The 19,189-nt window shown below is 48.2% G+C and overlaps 7 protein-coding genes across 7 annotated transcripts; 3 read left to right on the plus strand and 4 right to left on the minus strand.

The window, feature by feature from the left end:
* Nucleotides 1–3,001: 3,001 nt before the first annotated feature.
* BDR25DRAFT_348004 (uncharacterized protein) lies at nucleotides 3,002–3,871 on the plus strand (the record flags this gene model as incomplete). Its single annotated transcript, XM_033694350.1, has 5 exons — nucleotides 3,002–3,212; nucleotides 3,410–3,425; nucleotides 3,509–3,584; nucleotides 3,637–3,656; nucleotides 3,781–3,871. 5 exons carry the CDS (start codon nucleotides 3,002–3,004, stop codon nucleotides 3,869–3,871), a joined length of 414 nt encoding a protein of 137 aa, XP_033554520.1.
* An 814-nt stretch (nucleotides 3,872–4,685) lies between these two features.
* On the minus strand, nucleotides 4,686–5,628 carry BDR25DRAFT_207402 (uncharacterized protein; the record flags this gene model as incomplete). The annotated part of the gene is made up of 4 exons (XM_033684529.1): nucleotides 4,686–4,798; nucleotides 4,922–5,060; nucleotides 5,155–5,326; nucleotides 5,429–5,628. The coding sequence occupies 4 exons, from the start codon at nucleotides 5,626–5,628 to the stop codon at nucleotides 4,686–4,688; spliced, it is 624 nt and encodes a 207-aa protein (XP_033554521.1).
* A 38-nt stretch (nucleotides 5,629–5,666) lies between these two features.
* BDR25DRAFT_348006 (uncharacterized protein) lies at nucleotides 5,667–6,592 on the plus strand (the record flags this gene model as incomplete). Its single annotated transcript, XM_033694351.1, has 7 exons — nucleotides 5,667–5,694; nucleotides 5,740–5,794; nucleotides 5,836–6,153; nucleotides 6,205–6,302; nucleotides 6,343–6,389; nucleotides 6,424–6,528; nucleotides 6,581–6,592. The coding sequence occupies 7 exons, from the start codon at nucleotides 5,667–5,669 to the stop codon at nucleotides 6,590–6,592; spliced, it is 663 nt and encodes a 220-aa protein (XP_033554522.1).
* Nucleotides 6,593–6,639: 47 nt separating this feature from the next.
* BDR25DRAFT_348007 (uncharacterized protein) lies at nucleotides 6,640–8,751 on the minus strand (the record flags this gene model as incomplete). Its single annotated transcript, XM_033694352.1, has 5 exons — nucleotides 6,640–6,862; nucleotides 6,894–6,967; nucleotides 7,004–7,019; nucleotides 7,110–8,695; nucleotides 8,743–8,751. 5 exons carry the CDS (start codon nucleotides 8,749–8,751, stop codon nucleotides 6,640–6,642), a joined length of 1,908 nt encoding a protein of 635 aa, XP_033554523.1.
* A 29-nt stretch (nucleotides 8,752–8,780) lies between these two features.
* On the plus strand, nucleotides 8,781–16,956 carry BDR25DRAFT_348008 (HEAT repeat protein-like protein; the record flags this gene model as incomplete). Its single annotated transcript, XM_033694353.1, has 5 exons — nucleotides 8,781–8,836; nucleotides 8,858–8,971; nucleotides 9,006–10,325; nucleotides 10,378–16,894; nucleotides 16,924–16,956. 5 exons carry the CDS (start codon nucleotides 8,781–8,783, stop codon nucleotides 16,954–16,956), a joined length of 8,040 nt encoding a protein of 2,679 aa, XP_033554524.1.
* Nucleotides 16,957–17,214: 258 nt separating this feature from the next.
* BDR25DRAFT_2990 (uncharacterized protein) lies at nucleotides 17,215–18,365 on the minus strand. Its single transcript, XM_033689114.1, has one exon. It carries the CDS (start codon nucleotides 18,140–18,142, stop codon nucleotides 17,477–17,479), a length of 666 nt encoding a protein of 221 aa, XP_033554525.1. The 5' UTR covers nucleotides 18,143–18,365; the 3' UTR covers nucleotides 17,215–17,476.
* Nucleotides 18,366–18,436: 71 nt separating this feature from the next.
* Nucleotides 18,437–19,128, minus strand: BDR25DRAFT_206560 (zf-DNL-domain-containing protein; the record flags this gene model as incomplete). Its single annotated transcript, XM_033684492.1, has 2 exons — nucleotides 18,437–18,664; nucleotides 18,715–19,128. 2 exons carry the CDS (start codon nucleotides 19,126–19,128, stop codon nucleotides 18,437–18,439), a joined length of 642 nt encoding a protein of 213 aa, XP_033554526.1.
* Nucleotides 19,129–19,189: the final 61 nt, after the last annotated feature.

A 19,189-nucleotide genomic window follows, 5' to 3' on the forward strand; every position in this document is an offset into this window, starting at 1 on the left:
CGCGTATACTGAGAGCCTTGGCTGGGGCTCAGAGCCTGGGACGCAGCTCGGGATCTGGAGATATTATGTTCCGAAGCTCGGTGTATATAAGGAGAGCCTTCAGCTCTCTTAGATAGCGGAGTCACTTCATCCGATCTTCTGAACAGCTACTGCCAGGCTATTTTATCCTCCACATTATGCGATACTGATATTAGCCATCTAACGAGAAAGCTATAGAGGAGTCCCAGTCGGAATAATTCTGAAGCGTACTGCGGTAATGTACCTTTACTGTCTCCCATGGCCGTACGGTGTTTTTGTGAGATGCATACGCTCAAATCACACATAAAATACTCAAATCCACTCAGCGTATTACAGTTGACGAAAAGAGCCGCGAGACTCCACGCCAAAAAATGTGTCCTTGAACAAAGAAGCATTGTTTTATATGCCAACCACCTACTACAAGATAGGATATGCTGCATAAAAATTTAGTAGATATAAGATGGCGTAGTTAGGGTTTTATGTCTACTTGTAGAACGTACGCGCCGTGGCAAGCTAAGATATCACAGTCATCGCGGACGCAAATAGTGCAGGCACGCAAATGTGTTAAAAGATAAATTTATAGATAAAGTGTTGAAGTGTCACGGTTATGTTACAACTATCCAACCCCTGAGTACCCTGGGCTTGGCACGGGGTATATAGGCTCTTCGGCCTCCGTACCTCTGCCTCCGACCCTAAGGTTTACTCTCGTTGCACCCCCTATCCTGCATTCCCTCTCTGTGCCTCGTGCTTCCTGCTCGATACCTCTCTCATGAAGCCTTCTCCTGTTAGTTCTAAGCTCTTTAAGACTATAGGATATCCTTTAGCAGCAATGTCTAGGATATTTAACTAGTTAAATATACTTACTTTTACTTATTACTAAAAGCAAGCTATCTAGAGAACCTGCTAATTAGATTACTAATAAAGGGAGTAGATAAAAGAAGGGAGAGAGGCAATATTACAATATCTTACCTTGACTTTCCTATTGCTAGGTGCCTTCTGCCGGTAACAGGTCTTTGAGAGTGAGGGTAGGAGAGCAGAGGGAGGGGGGTTTAGGAAATGGTATGTTTTCCTTGTGCCTTAACTTAGAATAGTGCTTAGATGGTGTACAGTCCTCTATACAAACCTTGCAGAGCAAAGGTAAGGTATGGGTATGTAGGAGAAGAGGTAGAGTAAAGAGGGAGTAAAATAACTAATGTGTTTATACTAGTTATTATAAAAGAATAGTCTTCACACGTTTCTAGTTAGAAAGGATATTAGATATATTACTATACCTAGGACTATGTCCTGTGTTAAGGAATAACTATAACCTTCTACTAGAGGTGGGAGGTTAAGACTATATACTTAAGAGGAATTACAAGTTCTACATAGTAATTAAAAGCTAAGCTTGCAATTACTTGCTAAGCTCTACAACTATTCTAAGCTTATATTACTTGCTAAGTTCTACAATTACTCTATATCTAATCTAGAGCATATCTTATTAAAGTTGTACATGTTGTTATTCTAGATGCTATACTTAGCTTTAATATTCTTTATAAGGCTAAACTAACTCTAAATTACTCTAGAATTCTTATAAAAAGCTCTTTTATAGTTATAGTTATACTTAAATTTTACTTTAAGCTTTAAATAACACTTTATAAATATACTAGGCTAGTTTATGCTAAAATAGCCTAGGTTATGCTTAGCGCGTAAAGAATTAGCTATATTAGCTATAGCTGCTAGCGAAGAGGAAAATCCTTACACATTTAGCTTAAGTATATGCTTAATAATTACTTACTTCTTACTATTATCTAGCCTTTATAAGTTAGCTATAAAATTACTTTATAAAGGTTATCTAGTGTTACAATATCTACTTACTAGCCGAGCTCTTTTTGAGCTTGGTCGTTCAGTACGCGGGCCTGGGAGTAAGAGGGGTAGTGCGGGATGAAGGATAGTATTTAGCGTGGGTGTACTGTCTACGGAGCGTACTATGTGGGCTTGGAGGAGTGGCCGATCGTGGTTTGCCTCTAGCAGCTGTATAAGGAGCAGGGGAAACAATCTTTAAGAAAGATAATAAAGGAGTATATATGTAAAGATATATAATAGTGTAGCGTTGTTGTAAACTACTATACTACTCAGTCTATGTAAAGAGAAGACTAAACGTTGATCACAACCTCCCAAATGATGGTCGAGATCAAGACTATATACATAGGTTCCGACCATTCTGACCGTCGTGACCGTGGTGCCCGCAAGTCCGCGCGCTGCGGTCACTGCGGTCGTTGCGGTCACTGCTGTCAGTGTTGCTAAGCTGTTACTTCTGCTCTAAAGTCTTCTGGCTGATCACGTTCTCCTCCTGTTGCGCTGCTAAGAAGAAGTTCTACTACTAATTATTGTATAATCTAGTGGCCGTCTGACACTTGCTTATGGTCCACTCAGGGATCGTAACACACGGCCTTTCCTCCCCGGCGGCGTCCTTGCTGCCTTGCCCACACTGCTGCGAGTGTTAGGAAAGCGTTGTAACTAGTAAGTGTTGTTCTTTGTTTCTATGCCTATTATCTGTTGACTATGCCTCGCTTGTCCCGCCAGCTTTAACGCGAACGTGCCGCTTCTTGCCTAGATCCTCTTTGCTGTACTAAGATGCAACTGTGTGGTCCTTGTTGTTCCTACTCTTTAAATTGCGTGATGTCATTGTCATTAGACAACTGTGTGGAGTGTGTGCAGAAGGGGAGTTGTTGTGACGCTTTTGTTTCTAACTAAGCCTAGGAGAGGTTGGAGCGCGATCGCGCGAAGGTGTTACAAGGGATAGAACAGGCCTAGGAAGCTTAGGTTGCAGCCCTTAAGCAAAGAGCTCTTGCTAAAGCTAAAAGGGCAGAGCTAGAAGAGCAGAAGGCAGTCGCATCCTAAAAGGTTGCTAAGGCATTAGCTAAGGAGCTTTGTCTAGAGAAACAACTCTAGTTGCTTTAGGATTAGCAGGCTAAGTACATGGGGGGAGACCTGTTGTTATTGGATGAACTGGAGGCGCTGGAGGCTGAAGCTGCTAGCCTTCCTCCTCCTTAGCCTGCATCGCTGGGGACTCGTCAATCCACATCGCGGCCATGCGATGTTTCACAGGATAGCGGGGCTTCGCCTGCTAGTTCCAGCGCCCTTTCACCTAGTTAGGTGGTTTTTGCTTTCTAAGCCTTCTAAAAGTGAGCCAATGCTTCTGGGGCATTTTTCAAGTTCTTAAGTGGTTCCCAAGTGTTTTCACTAGTAGGCCATTCTTTCTATTTAACTAGGAACTGCGTTCCGTTGTTTCTAGACCGTAGGATATGTTCTACCTTATATTCTGTTTCAACTAATTTCTAGCCTGTTGTGGCTATTAGGATCTTATCTAATACTTTCTCTGGCTTAGATATCGTGTGTTACGATCCCTAAGTGGACCATAAGCAAGTGTCACACAGCCACTAGATTATACAATAATTAGTGGTGGAACTTCTTCTTAGCAGCGCAACAGGAGGAGCACGTGATCAGCCAGAAGACTTCAGAACAGAAGTAACAGCTTGGCAACACTGACCGCAGCGCGCGGGCTTGCGGGCACCACGGTCACGACGGTTAGAACAGTTAGAACCTATGTATATAGTCTTGATCTCGACCATCATTTAGGAGGTCGTGATCAACGTTTCGTCTTCTCTTTACATAGACTAAGTAGTATAGTAATTTACAACAACGCTACACTATTATATATCTTTACATATATACTCCTTATACAGCAGCTAGAGGCAAACCACGATCGGCCACTCCTCCAAGCCCACATAGTACGCTCCGTGGACGGTACACCCACGCTAAATACTATCCTTCATCCCGCATTACCCCTCTTACTCCCAGGCCCGCGTACTAAACAACCAAGCTCAAAAAGAGCTCGGCTAGTAAGTAGATATCGTAACATCGAGCATGTTAATTATTTATTATCTTTTAGAAGACTTTATATATAGCTATAGCATATTACTTTAAAAGTGTTACATTTTATTTAAAAGCCTAAAGCGTAAGCTGTATCTAATGTTCTTTTAGAGCGTCTAAGTAGTGTTATTAGGAATGCATTAGTGTAAGAAGAGTAGTTTAGTAGGGTCTTAGCAAAAGTAAGCAACTTAGGCGTGTGAGCAACTCGCCTGTGGTGTACGTTATGTAAAAATATAATTAAAAAGTAAAAATATGTTACAACCACTAGTTAAGCTAGAGGAACATGCTGAGCCTCCAACCCCACAGAAGAAGGATGGACAGATCCGGTGAGGGCATGGCCCACGGGTATCACGTGATGATCCAAACTAGGTATAGTGTGGTTGCAAGGCTTAGCAAGTAGTTGCAACAGTTACAAGATTATTCTGCAATTACTTCTAAAACCTGTAATTATTGCAATTGCAAGCACGTGATTCCCTCTCGCGCGATAACTCGTATCCTAACCGTAACGCTGCTACGTACAGACACTTCTCTACACTTTTTTAAGTAATAATAGAGTATAGCCTACTCTACTATTTTTATTATTTATAAAAAGTTTAATAAATAGATAGGTGTTTTTTAAGTTTACTTTATTATTTAACTAGCTTTTACTACTTTAATTACTTCAAAACAACACCTATTCCCCTACCTTCCGTTCCCTTCCACTTCACATGACACCTGCCACACCGATCTCTACGTATCTGGCATACCCCATCTATTTAGCACGTATTCAACATACTCGTCAACGCGCTCTTCTCTGCAGACGTAATCGTTAGGCTATACACGCTCTTCACCTTCACCCACATCTTGGCATAGGTGCAGTAGTATGAAGCTGGTGATCGGGTTATGTTAGCTCTTTCTTGAGCACTAAAATCTATTCTCCTCGCGCGAGAGCGGGGACTTCATCTAGGTAAGTGAGGCAGATGAGGTTTGAAGGTTGAGGAAAGGGGCATACTTAGCGGTGGCTTCCAGTCCTCGGGCCCAGAATCTCCTTTCGCTTGATTCACGTTATCGGTCACAGCAATCAATTGCGGATTTGTCAGATCGTTTGCGTATGATTGACGTTTAGCTGTTGTCCAGGATGCGGCTCCGGACTAAATCCCATTCATCAATACTTCTCCCGTTCTCCTTCAGAGTCAGAGAATAAAGGGAATAGGTGGAAGAAAAACAGAATATATCATCACTTACCTTCCACGCATTACTAAGCGGCACAACGTGATCGATATCAACATCGCTGGCAGCCGTCCATGTAGCGCCGTCATACGGCGAGTACCAAGATCCGGACGTCGCAGCACAAGAGGAATCTTGTACCACGTTGGTACCATCGCGCTTTAGGACGACTTCGCGTGTATTGCAAGATCTGTATTTTGGTAGCTGCACATCCGTCCAGTTAGAGATTCTTCGGGGGTAGGGAAGATCTGAAGATGATAGAGAAAGGAGATGATGAGGGAACAAAACTTACCCGCTCTGAGTGATCCAGTGAGGAAACAGATCTCGCGAGTATCCGTCTTGGGAACCTTGCGCAGCTACAGTCAAACCCGCGAGCTCGCTTTTGGCAGTTGTTGTAGATGGAATATTCGGTGGAGTGGGTGCTGGTATGGGTATGGGCGCTGGGAGCGCGGCCGCTAGGGCCGTGGAGGCTAAGAGGAGGAGCGACCTCATATTTATGGCTTGGGGTGGGTGGTATGTAAGAGGTTGCAATGAGAAAGAGGTTGACGGACACAAGAGGTGGATGTTATATGAGATTGACGGCTGCGTGCGTCCAATGCCTAGAAGAACGATCTGCGGTACCGATAAAATCCTCCTGTGAGACTAAAGGAAATATTCGGTGATTCTAGCCACACTTTATATCTACTTCACCTCGCGGAGCAATCCCGGGATATGGACAAGTTGGAATGTTCAATCAACACTCACCAACCGTAAGACCCACGCGCCTGTAGATGTCTCAATTACTTTACGCAAACCTCACCTTGTTCTATGCGGTACCCCCTCTAGAAGCGGAAGGTCGTTACAAGGCCAAGCTGTATATCTTCTACCCTCTCGGAAGAAACAAGCGGCATCCCATGACCTGTACCTGAATGTCACTGCTAGACTAGCAACAACGGGATCTAAATTCGCAGCTTCCGGAAACGATGTCGGAGCCGACCTATCTGCAGCCGTCTTGCAGAAATTAGAGTGCGCGCTCCGGTGATGTGCACATGTCTTTCGAGCGGCGACTGGGGGTTGGTGTTTCGGAAGATTGTTCAACATAGGGCAAAAGGCTCATGAGAGGGGAGTGTGCTTATCGCGGCTTATCATTGGTGCGCGGGGTAATGTGGACAATGCCAATCATCGCTGTGATTGGACTGTTTTAAAAGGAGATGCCGACGCCGCAAGGCTTGGTTGTGCCTCAGGGTAGCTCGGGAGGGAGATCTGAGGGCTTAGTGGACGGGAGGAAGACACTCATTTGCGAATGAGGATTTGCGGTTTGGTGTCGTGGCGAATTGTGAGATCAGTGGTGGAAGGAGAAATCAGGGTAACATGCAAGAGAACTTCGTTTGGCCATTGTTTGACACATCAAATGTCTGTAAAAAGCCCCACCGGGCACTTCAAGGTTCCCCTCCACACCTGTTAGAACCAGTGCTAATCCCGCCGCCAAGAATAAGTCTTGGCCGAAAAAGGCAGTGCCAAGACCTAACATTCACTTCGGAAAACTCCCGCCCAGTCACTCAATATCCGATCCTCACATTCTTCGAAAACCCGCGAAGAAAGTGGGGTTTTTGGGGTGATAAAGATGCCCTCGATGTCGAAGCAAAATGAGAGGGTACCAGCGCTCTGGTAATCAAGCCTTGGTGAGACCAGGCTAGACCGTTGCTTGCTGTGCCAACCCTTTAGTGCCGTAATCCACAGTTTTTGGCTAGAAATGCCGCATCGAGCAAGTTGAGAACCCTGGAATTCGGGTCTTGGTTATTCCGGGGTCTGGGAGTTGTGATATTAGGAGCGATGTCGGTGTGGGTCTTGGCTATTTCACCATCATGCGATCGAGGACTGCCCGGACCCTAGTTCCTTTGTAGCTATGGTACTCATACACAGATATTAGATATTGTACATTCTAGCGCAGGGAATCATCTGGGTATTCGCCCTTCGCAAATATATGTTCCTACTCTTCTGTAAAGTCAAATTGCTTGAACGCCTCTTTGAAGCCGGCGACATCTGCTTCCTCTTGCGGTTGCGTCTGCCCGCAATCGTGCCAGTCGACCCTTGTGTCAAGTTTCAATAGCTTCGCTATCACCTCCCTTCCAAACTGCAGGGAAAACCGGATCTTCTCATCAAATCGTAAGATGAAGCTGGAAAACTGATCCTCTGGGTGATCGGGATTCCATATCATCACCCTAAAGAAATCACTCGATTCTTCAAAGCCATCGCCAACGTCAATACTCTTGAAAGACGGATAATTCAACTGTTCCGCTCGGACTTTGAATGCCGCTTCGACGAGGCCCTTGCGAACGAAGTCGGCAGGAATTGGGAGATATTGCCAGTGGGTATGTGGGAGGTTAGATTTGCTCACCTCCCACGTAACAGAGCCGTATTCGCCACCAGCACGAGACTTGAGCATGCTGTTCATTGCGGAGCGGTATTTCTGCATTTCTTCGTAGGTAGCGTGACGATCGTCTTCATCCATCGCGGCTAGTGTTGGCTGATGTATCAGAGGTATGATGAGCAGATGAGATGGGAAGCCGAGTTCTGGAAAGGTCGTGGGCATGGGAAGAGGGCCCTTCGCGGTGGTCATATATGAGTTATCACCTATCGATGTAATCAGGTGAGTTGCGACGTTGTCATTGGCTAAGCAGAAGAAGCATTCTGCGGCAGTTGGTGGGCCTCTGCGTTCATGTCGACGTCTTTTGTGTGGCCGCCTTCCACCATGATTATCTTCGTAGACGAGACCGGATGATTCGTGATTATCCTGAACACCCCTTTTCTTATCTGACAGAGATAGAGGTGAGGCAGTGGATCCTGCAGGTACCGTGATCGGGTTGCTCGCGGTGGGATCGAGCGAAAATGCGTAGATCCACTTCTGCTTCTTCTCGTTTCCATACGATGCGAGACTAATGAAACGGGTGATAGGATAAAGTCCGTCGGTTTCCTCGCTAGGTGTATGAAAGAAAGGCTCACGCTCGTAGAATGTTCCCCCGGAGGTCGAGAAGTAGTACTTTGGTTTGATGGTAGCACAAAGATCGGTAAGGCATTGCTGGGCGAGCGGCTCCTCGTCAGCATGGAACTGAACTTTGGATCGGGCACGTATTCCAGCAGGCCATTGATTGGTGATGAGAATATCGGCAGTCTTAGCTCCTCGAAGTATCTTGGTGTCGGTTTCACTGTAGTACGGGGGATACTTGTCCTTAGACTCTCCTGCTATGATGCCAGGGTCAAGTTGACCGCCAAGACATACGATACGAATTCCCTCGGAAGTCTTTATGACTTTCCGCTTTCCGAGAAAGTACAGGTTGTGGCAGATTTCATCATCTGCTGACTCAAGCCTTTGCACGACGGCAGGCGGGAAGGCCTTATTGCCAAGCACAAAGTAAGTCATCAAAGGGACATCAATATTTCCATTGATGAGAGACTGGATATTGGAATTATCTTGGGTGGTTGCAGTATCTGGATTTGGAAAGAGATTTCCGACCACCAGGGCGAAGGCAAAGTTGTTTTTGGCGTGAAGGCCAGCTAGCTTGTCAAAAACAGCCGGGAACTGACCGTTGACATCCCCGATGACAACTCTAGATAAGACTTAGTCACTAATAACATGCGGTATGCCTAATAAGACATAAACAAGGATGGACTCACATTTTCGAAGCCATATTTGGGTTGGAACTAGTGATGGCTGCTTGGTGTTGACTTTCTGACGTCGGAGTTTTGGCATGTCGGCGGTCGGGGCAAAAGGCGCCGCGAAATCTTGGCGGGCTCAGAATTTTTGTAGAGCGGGCTTCATCTTGACATTCACTTCAAAAATCCAAACATACCACAGGTATGGCGGCCATGTCGCGAGGGTCGGCCCCAAGGCCAACATCAAGCAATCCCAAAGGCGGCACTCTTTCGTCGCGGAAGCACCGGTTCGAGTCCTTCTCACAGCGCATCACGAAGCTCAAGATTGAGCCCATTCGTCGCGGCCGCAGCACCATTCTCGACGATGCCGAGCTGGACACCACATTTTCACACTTCAAGACTGCCCTCGCTGAATGGAGGGATATCAATACGTCCGATGGTTTTACCCGATTCGCCCGTCAGGTCACACCGCTTTGCGAGAGCCTCCCTCAGATCCTCCACCACCGCCGCCGCATCCTAGACCTACTCGTCGAATACATTGAGAAAGGGGATAAATGGAGCGAGGAGCCGCTGCTGAGTCTCATGGCTCATTTTGCACATGATCTCGGCGTTCGATTTGAAGACCATTTTGAGCGGGTGGTAAAGACGGTGTCGCATTTGGCCGCAAAGCACCAGGATGTTGAAGTTATTGAGTGGAGTTTTACGTGCCTGGCATGGCTGTTCAAATATCTCTCGCGGCTCCTGGTTCCGGATCTGATACCCTTGTTCGACTTAATGACCCCTCTCCTGGGGAAAGAACATCAGAAAGCATTCGTTACTCGATTCGCCGCTGAGTCGCTCAGCTTCTTGGTTCGAAAAACTGGCGCTGTATACCACAGAGACGAGGGACCGTTGAAGCGTATTGTAGGCCACATTTCGGGCCAGCTGGAAGCGCTGCAAGGAAGTGGGAAGGACGAAGAATTCCGGCAGGGCTTAATGTCTCTATTTGCGGACTCAATGAAGGGAGTTCAAAGGGGCTTGCATTCAAGTGCCGTGGCCATTCTACAGGAATTGCTATCTCAGACGTACGCAAAGGAGTACATTGCGCTCCATACCGCACCATTGGAGCCTCTTCTCAGCGGGGTCATTACCGCCATTATCCATCATTCAGATAATGAGAACTTCCAGCCTCTGATTGATACCGTACTCTCGCAAATTGAGGAAACTACTTCGGACGGAAACTTTGTTGGACTGTCGTCTCGCCTCTTACTCGTGGTCGCTTCGGTTAGGAAAGGCACTCGAATCCAGCAATGGAAACCAGTGTTAGAGGCGCTGAACTCTCTTGTTGATTGTGCGAACCAATCCAAAGGACCTTCTTCTACTGATATGCGAGATCTCATGTCTGCCACCGCGGTGGTATTCCAATATTGCCCAATGGAAGTCGCAATACAGCATGTCCAAATCCTCGAATCACTTACTCACAATCGCTGGGGAGGCTATTTCCTGTCCTTTTCTAATACTTTTGCGGATTTAGGCTCGGAAAGGTTCCAGAACCTCCTGCTCCCATACTTCAAGAGGTACGTCTCACTACCCTGGCCTATCTCATAATATTGCTAACACGATGGAAAGATTTGTCGTCCAGAATGCGCAAGAATCCAAGACAGAACTATGTAGTCTCTTGCCTAGGCTTCTCCGCACTAATTCCTTACAAAAATCTTCGATCGAACCGTCGCTCTTCTGGTACGAGGATATTGTCCTGTCATTCGAGGACCTGACCGCTTCTGGCCTTGCCGATGATGGAGTAGAGCTGGCTTCCTATATTTGCAATGCGTTTTTAGAATCATCATGTGCCCTCAACATTCCGGCAAGCATTAAGAAGGGAATATTAAATGAACTCCGAAAGGCATTCGATAGTGCAATGCGGCTCAGCGATTCCGGCCATCCCCGGCCATCTGACGTCCTTGCGGCAGGGAATGGTTTCCGTTTTCTTGTGGAAGAAAATGAACTCCGAGACAGTATTCCTAACATATGGCCCTTTCTGTGCCAGGCCTCTTCCTCGTATGGTCATTTGGTTCCCTTCTGGCAAGCACTACTGTCACTCCTCGAGAGAAACCAAATACCGTTAGACCTTAAGGAACCGCACAAAGAGCACCTCAAACATTCTCTTATGCAAGCTCTCGGCTCCCCTTCACATGACGCGCGGCTTGCAGCACTCGGAATTGTTGAGATCATCATTGGGAAAAATGACGACTTGCGACTAATCATCGCTACCGCAATGATGGTTGAACAGACGCCCCTTGATCTTCAGAGTATGCGCGCGGTATCGATGCGTATCCGGCAACTCGCGAAATTTTACCCTACAGTATCGTCAGACGAATGGGTAGGTGAAGCAATCCCGACTTACTGCTTTGGCCTTCTGCACGTTAAACTTGCACAAATTTGGGATGATGCTTGCTCAGCTCTGAAAGACATGTGCGAAACAAAAGATGGCGAAGCTCACGTCTCCCGGATAGCATTCGGATGGCTGGACCAGACCGGAGGTCATGAGCCCATGCGTTCTGATGCTCACCCAGAACAACCGACGGTGTTCAGGCGCGCGACTGAGTTTGAGTGTACAAATCTCATGCACCTCCAAGCCAAGTTATCCGGTCTGCAGGCTTCGTCGGAGCTAACACACGAGCGACTTAAACATGCCTTCGAAAGTCAACACACCACCATCCAGTTCATAACGCCTTTTAGTCGAACGCAGAGTCTACGTGTGCTCAACGTCATACCGCAAGTTGCAGAGAAACGCTCACGGCTGCTAGTACCTATCCTGCTCACTTGGGCCTTAGATCAACCCATACCGGAAACGCCTGAGATTGAAGCTTTACCTCACCAGCCACTCGAGCATGATGGTTTGCGCTGGTCAAGGAAAGACCAGAAAGCAATACTCTCAGTCTTCTCTAAATTCACCAATCCAAAAGTTCTATTCAAGTCAGGTGAAGTACGCGCTGCTTTGCTCGTACTACTGGGAAACGGTGATGTGGAGATTCAGAAAGCTGCTCTCAAAGCAATGCTGACTTGGAAAGATGCTGGAATTATCCGGTACCAGGAAAATCTTTTCAATCTCCTCGATGACGCCCGATTTCGAGAGGAAATATCCGTGTTCATGGACGTCAGCGAAGAAGAGAGTCACCTGCGAGAAGAGCACCGCGACCAGTTGCTCCCAGTAATTCTGCGTTTATTATATGGCAAAGTCATCAGCGGGAAGAGGGGCCAGGAGGCTAAACGCAAAGCCGTGTTCATTGCATTGACAAGGTTCGAAGAGGTCGCAATTCGCCAATTCCTGGGCATAGCATTCGGTGCCCTCGGCGATATATCCATTCTTAAAGACGGAAGAATCAACGAGGTTCTTTTCCAGAGGGACCTAACGAGCTTGCGGAAACAGCTAGGAATGTTGAACATGCTCGAAGACATGCTGAGCACCCTGAAGAATAAGCTCACGCCCTTTACTGCCTCGATCGTTGACCCACTTCTTTACTGCGTAATCAAGGCCTCGCGGGGCTTATCTACTGCCGCCTTTACATCGAGTTCAGATGCTCAAGGGGACCAAAACCTCCAGTTATCTCTCTTGCGAACGATCCGGCAAAGGGCCTTTCATTCCTTGAATATCCTCTTTGAGAGTTGTCCTGAATTTACATGGAGTCCGTACATGCCCACGATTGTCGAGGAACTCGTTAATCCAAGGCTTGAGCAATTCCCTGTAGAAACTGCACAATCCGTGTCCGGGCTCCTTCGTCTTTTCGCTGCATGGTCCAAGTCGGCCCGAACAATCTCTTACCTGGTCGAATTCAACCCCGATATCCTGGTCAAAGTCATAGACTGCCTCGGTGTTTTATCTGCCAAAGATGAGGTTAAACGATTCGTCCTTGATGAAGTTCTTCGAAGCATGATTGCTCTTGGTTCTGACAATCTGGGTAATGCCACTGTTACCGCCAAAATAGACCAGAACCGGATTCACTCCTCCGTTCTCCAGCCATACGCGAGTATCTTCTTGATCAAAATAGGCGACCTCTTACGAAAGAGTCCAAGCAAAGATCTCTTAGAGTCTGGTGTGCAGACGGTCGCAGAGTTGGCTCCCCATGTCGTTGGTTCATCGGAATCTCGGAGTATGCTTGAAATTTCGGCATTCCTCCTCCGTCAGCCTTCTAGGCGTGTGAATACCTACACTAAACTTGGCCTGCTCAAAATTCTCCACGAGTTTATTCCACGCTGCAATGGTGCCGACCTGGACGAGTTGTTCAACGATGTTTTCGATATTACGTCCTCCTTATTCTCAACTTTCCAGGATCGAGCCGCCCGTACTACCCTGTGCGATATTATTCAGGATCTCTCCAAGCATCGTGAGGATCTCCATATGGTCGCTAACCTATGCGAGGATCTGAACTCGTTCTCTAGCTCGAAGTTAGATGAGCCTGACTTTGATCGCCGGTCGGGCGCTTTCGCCTTGGTAAATCGTGAGCAAAACAAATCATTCACACCAAGCCAGTGGCAACCTCTGGTCTACAACATGCTGTACTACATTAAGGACAATGAAGAGTTGAGCATCCGAGTGAATGCGTCTCTCTCTCTTCGTCGGTTTATCGAAGCGACCGTTCATGACCAAGCATTCAAAACTCTCTTATCATCTGCAATCCTTCCTGGAATACAGAATGGGATGAGAGAGTCCTCGGAGCTGGTCAGGATAGAGTTCCTAGCTGTTCTCGCTCGCCTTGTGGAAATGCACTCGGATTGGCCACCAGTCGCTGATTTGCACATCCTGCTCTCCGCCGAGGAAGAATCGTCATTCTTCAGCAATGTACTACACATCCAAGGCCATCGCCGTCTCCGCGCACTGCGCAGACTTGCATCGAATGCTCCTCGGCTCCAAAGCAAGAATATCAGCCACGTTTTAATTCCCTTACTGGAACATTTTATTTTCAACAAAGCTGAGGATGAGAGCGCGAACAATCTCGCTGGCGAGGCCATCAAGACAATCGGTGCCCTAGCTCAGTGGCTCGAATGGCCGCAGTTCAGATCTCTTTTGAAGAGATATATCGACTGTATGCTTACTAAAGAAGACATGCAGAAGACCATTATTAAACTTCTCGGGGGTATGATGGATAGTTTGAGTCAGGCCGGACGTCTGAAAGGGTACATGGCTAGCGACTTAGCCGAGAGTGGGAATGCTCCCGAGACGGAAATTGGCGCGGAAGATGTGATGGAAGTCGACACTGTCTTTACTGCTCTGGCGAAGACGCTTCCGCGGCAGGAGAAGCTCACTAGTGATCTCGTAGATCATCTCCTTCCTCCGTTAACCGATTTCCTCCACAAGAAGGATGATTCCACTGTTAGCCTTCGAGCCCCCATTGCAATCGCAATTACAAAGGTTCTATTAGTTCTTCCGCCCCCCGAGATCGAAGCACGACTTCCCCCCGTTCTTTTGGACATTTGTTACATTCTAAAATCCCGCTCACAAGATGGCAGAGATATGTCGAGGAGCACACTAGCTGAGATTGCCACATTGGCTGGCAAGTCATACTTGGGCTTTATTCTGAAATCGCTACGTACAGCGCTTCAACGAGGCTATCAACTCCACGTCCTTTCCTTCACGCTACACCATATCTTAGTCAAGATGGCGGACCAACTGAGACCGGGCGATCTGGACTACTGCCTGCCCGACATTGTTGATGTCATTATGGACGATATTTTTGGAATCACAGGACAAGAAAAGGACGCCGAAGATTATATCAGCAAGGCGAAAGAGGTGAAGAGCAGCAAAAGCTACGATTCTATGGACATCATTGCACGATCTGCAACGCCAACCCACCTTGTGGAACTCATTTGGCCGATCAAGTCACTCTTGCTTGAGAGGCTCAATGCCAAAATGGTACAGAAAATTGATGAGTTGCTGCGACGCATAGGGATGGGCATCCCGCAAAATCCGACACTGAAGGATCGAGATATTCTAGTTTTCTGCTACGAGCTGATCCAAGAAATCTATAAAACTAGCGCAAATCCGGAAGCTAAACAGGAAGACCCAAAGAACAAGAGGTACCTGGTGAACATGAGGGGCGCAGCAAAGTCTGGTGCCAGAGGGTCCACTTCATCCTATATCTACAAGATTACTCGATTTGCCATGGATGTCCTTCGCAACGTTCTTCGGAAACATGATGAATTACAGACACCGCAGAATATTTCTGGGTTTCTTCCTATGATAGGCGACGCACTAGTTCAAAGCCAAGAGGAGGTTCAGACATCGGCAGTACGTCTCCTCACAACCATCATCAGGGTATCCTTACCCGCATTGGACAGAGATTGTCCGGTCTATATTACAGAAGCTGTTCGGGCAATTAGGAATGCACCTTCGACGAACACGGAGCTTGCACAAGCCTCACTGAAGATGATATCTGCAGTCATCCGTGAAAGGCCCAATACGACACTAAAAGAGCGAGACCTGGCACATTTACTAAAGCGCCTGCTTCCAGATCTTGACGAACCAGACCGCCAAGGTGTCACTTTCGGGTTCCTCAAGGCTGTTATGAACCGCAAGATTATCATTCCCGAAGTGTATGAAGTGATGCATAAAGTGGCAGAAATGATGGTGACGAACCACACGAGATCTGCACGGGATATTGCAAGGAGCAGTTACTTCCAGTTTCTGATGGACTACCCGCAAGCCAAGAACCGGTTTACCAAACAACTGGAGTTTCTTATCAGGAATTTGAGATACGACCACGTGGAGGGCCGACAGTCTGTCATGGAAGCCTTGAACTTGATACTTACGAAGGTCGGAGATAACATCCTGCAAGATGTGCTTGGGGTCATGTTTATTCCGTTAATTCATTCCATGGCCAACGACGATTCCAGCGATTGCCGTACCATGGCAGGAGCGCTCGTGAAGAAGCTTTTTGAGCGTGCAGACGAGGAGAGAAAAAAGGGCTTTCTATCGGACCTTCGAGGCTGGCTGGAGCAAGATGAAGATGCTGGTTTAAAACGGCTCGCCATCCAATGTTGGGGCCTGTACTTTGAGGTTCAGGAGAGCAAGCCGAAAGAGCGAACATTTGTGCTAGAAAGACTGGAGTCGACCATCGAAGAGTGTCTTATGAGAAGGGGCGAGGATGATTGGGAACTCATCTACTATTCTCTGACTGTGTTCTCAAAGCTCTGCAAATCAAACCCAGATGCAATGCTCTCCTCTGACAAGCACCAGCTTTGGACGGAGATTAAGGCGTGTGTTTCGTACCCGCATGCTTGGGTTAAGCTTATTTCTGCGAAACTGATGGGGACGTTCTTCGCGGACCTAGCAAGTACGAATGGCGATGAGGGGTTGAATAGTCTTCCCCTAGAAGGATCCCGGGGCTTACAGTTGACTGAGGAGGATATGGTTCGGCTTACTAGTGCGCTTGTGAAGAACCTTTTTATTGCTGGTGTTACGGACGAGTTTTGCGTGCAAACCGTGAGGAATCTAGCGTTCCTAGCACGGTGCCTAGCTGCCAATGGGGCTATGTGGAAATGGCAAAAGACTGATGATGATGATGATGATGATGAGGATGATGATGAAGACGGAGTTGAAGAGCAGATTGGTGGGGAGGAAGAACAACAGGATGAAGTGAATGGAGATGCGGATTCCGGCCCTGAGGAAGAATGGGCTGGATTTTCTCCTCCGCCCTCACCTGCACCCTCGCCACCACAGCTAACATCGACATCGACATACAAACCAAAACCAAAACCAGCCACCCCCCAAACAGCGCTCCATCGCCTCATCATCCGCCTAAGCAGCCTCATTCGGCGTGAAACCAAACTCTTAAAACTTTCTTCTCTGTTTCCCAAATCCGCCGTACTAACCCTCCTCCACACCCTCACCACTAAACTCCCCATCCCCGCCATCTCAACGTCTCTCCCACACCTCCTAACAACCCTCCACGTCCTCACTGCGGCAACGACAACGCACCCGCGCGCCAGCGACCCGGCGTTTAACGAGGGGTATAAAGCGCTCATTGACAAAGCGAAAGAGATTATGGGGGGTTTGCAGACGAAGATGGAGGGCGGGTTTTTAGAGGTTATGCAGGATGTGCAGAGGGGTATTAGGGAGAGGAGGGAGGAAAGGGGGAAGAAAAGGAAGGTAGATGCTGTGATCAGGCCGGAGGTCAGGGAGAGGGAGAAGAGAAGGAGGCACGAGGTTAAGCGCAGGAAGAGGAAGGAGAAGGGGGCCGAGGCGAGGGGAGCTCGGCGAGGGTGGTGATCAAGTGACAGGATTGGGCTGGCTTGGAGCGGTTCGTTGTTTGGGGATGGAAAAGTTATATTTTGGCGTTATATTTAGGTAGGGATGTAGAGTTGTATCGATGGTAGATATAAATGGATACCCTGCATATTCGTCTCTTTCCTGTTCTCTGCTCGCATGGAAAACAGCAGCTGGAGGCATGAACACATGGCATGTTGGCGTTTTAGAGTTGAGGATAACGATTAAACGGGTGAATTCCTGGCAGAAATCTGCACGGAAGCAATACTCTTTTCAATTCTAGCCAGAGACACATTCAAATTAAACCCATTAGGTTCATGTCGATTCCATAATAGACAGTACCGTGATTCCATAATAGGCAGTACCATGAGTCCATAAAAGGCAGTACCAGTCAGCGTTTCCACACACCTGCTACGCCCACTTCATCCGGTCTACCACACACCCACACGCAATAATTCAAAGTACCTAACTCAAAGCGCCCACAGCGCCAATAGTAAAACAACACCAAGCCCAAAGATCCACTGTCCCCATCCTAACTTTATGCACTCCCACCCACTGGGCCAACAACTCTCTCGCTTTTCCTTTTTCCTTCTTCGCCTCCATGACCTCCTTTCCACCCTTCTCCTGCTCAACACACATCTTCATCAAAGCCTCTACACTCGGCGCAACAAGCGGAACGCCGACGTAATGCCCAATTGCGAAGACCAGGCCTGCAGCGTATAGATTCTTCGGTGCGAAGAGTGTGTCTGGGGCTGAGGTCTGGGACAGTGGGAAGAGGAATAAGTTCGCAGCCGCAGTACAAGTCGTAATAGTATTGAAACCAATAACGCTCCACAGGGCGCGATTGAAGAAATTAGTGAACCAAGCCGGTATCGCGAGGTCTTTTGCAGACTCAAGAGCGGCGCCGGAAGCAGCGGATAGGGTAGAAGTAGGAGTTGCGGGGTTTTTTGTGATGGTGGTGGTGAGAGCACTAGTCGTGGGCGCGGCGGCGAGGAAGGAGGAGGTTGTAACGAGTTCCATGTAGGCGTGTGTAAGGCTGGCGGTTGAAGAGAGGAGTGGAGAGAGGCGGAGGAGGGTGAGGAGAGGGGGTGTGAGGGTTAGAGAAAGGCCGAGGAGGGTTGTTGATGCCATTTTAGGGGGTTGGGTGACCGGATGATGTGCGGGTATGGATTGTGGTCAGAATTGAAGTCGGCGCGAGTTTAGTCTAGTGGTTTTCAGAATTTGAGAGCCCAGAAATTCGGCCACGGGCTTGGACGCAGATCCCAGCGCAATATTGAGGAGAATCGTCGACGACAGATGAGGAAGGGGCGGGTCTCCTGGAGCGTCTCTTCCGCTTACGTGATACAATCCTTCGCGTTGGGCATGACGACGGGTCCGATATACCGACATGCGCCCGAGGATAGATTTTGTTGGCTTAATCTTGGCTTAATCTCGGGTGGATTTGTGCGAAGCCGGAGACTCAGTCAGTCGGCATTCCTCTGCCCCAGGGTCTGTCTTGGTTGTGGAGTTCGGGACGAAATTGGCAGAGCGGGGAGTGCTAGATCCATCGTCCCAGAACTCGACGTCGCCCTCAGTGCTTAAAGAGCCTCGCTTGACAAGCTGGCCTTTTTCTCGCATGAGGTCTTCAACGGTAACAGGCTTGTCGGAGAAAATCTAGCCGGTGTCAGTACAGCGACAGGTAGGAGGGGAAGTGGTGAGGGCACCTTGAGATGGTCACTCATCAAATGCCGACTCTTGCACCCCGGGCACGTGATAAGGACAGTACCATGGTGATAGCCCTGTTTCGACACCCTATGCGAAGACCGCGTGCTGCATTTCTTGCAGGTGAAGGTCATCTCGTAGGCGGGGACTTGATCGCGATCAAGCCTCGAAGGGGGGGGAGCAGTAGAGTCGCCGGATTGGGGCGTGGAATTCGAGGCCGTGGATTCATGGCGTACCGATGCAAGCAGGGGCCGGTTGCGGAACACGAGTGCTTGAGAGCGGAGTGGGAGAGACGTTCGCAGCGGCGTGTGTAGGTGCCGCTTCGAGAAGAGAATGAGGCCAGTCGGGGGAGCTCGAAGCGGTCGGGGAGTCGATGCACGCAAGAGGCAGCGCAAGGCCGGCGGCGAAGGGCGCATGGTTTGAAACTATCGATAGATGCAATCGCCAACTGATAGCTGAATAGCTGGAATCAAGGTA

Source organism: Lindgomyces ingoldianus (assembly GCF_010093535.1).
Source record: "Lindgomyces ingoldianus strain ATCC 200398 unplaced genomic scaffold BDR25scaffold_1, whole genome shotgun sequence".
Taxonomy (NCBI): Eukaryota; Fungi; Ascomycota; class Dothideomycetes; order Pleosporales; family Lindgomycetaceae; genus Lindgomyces; species Lindgomyces ingoldianus.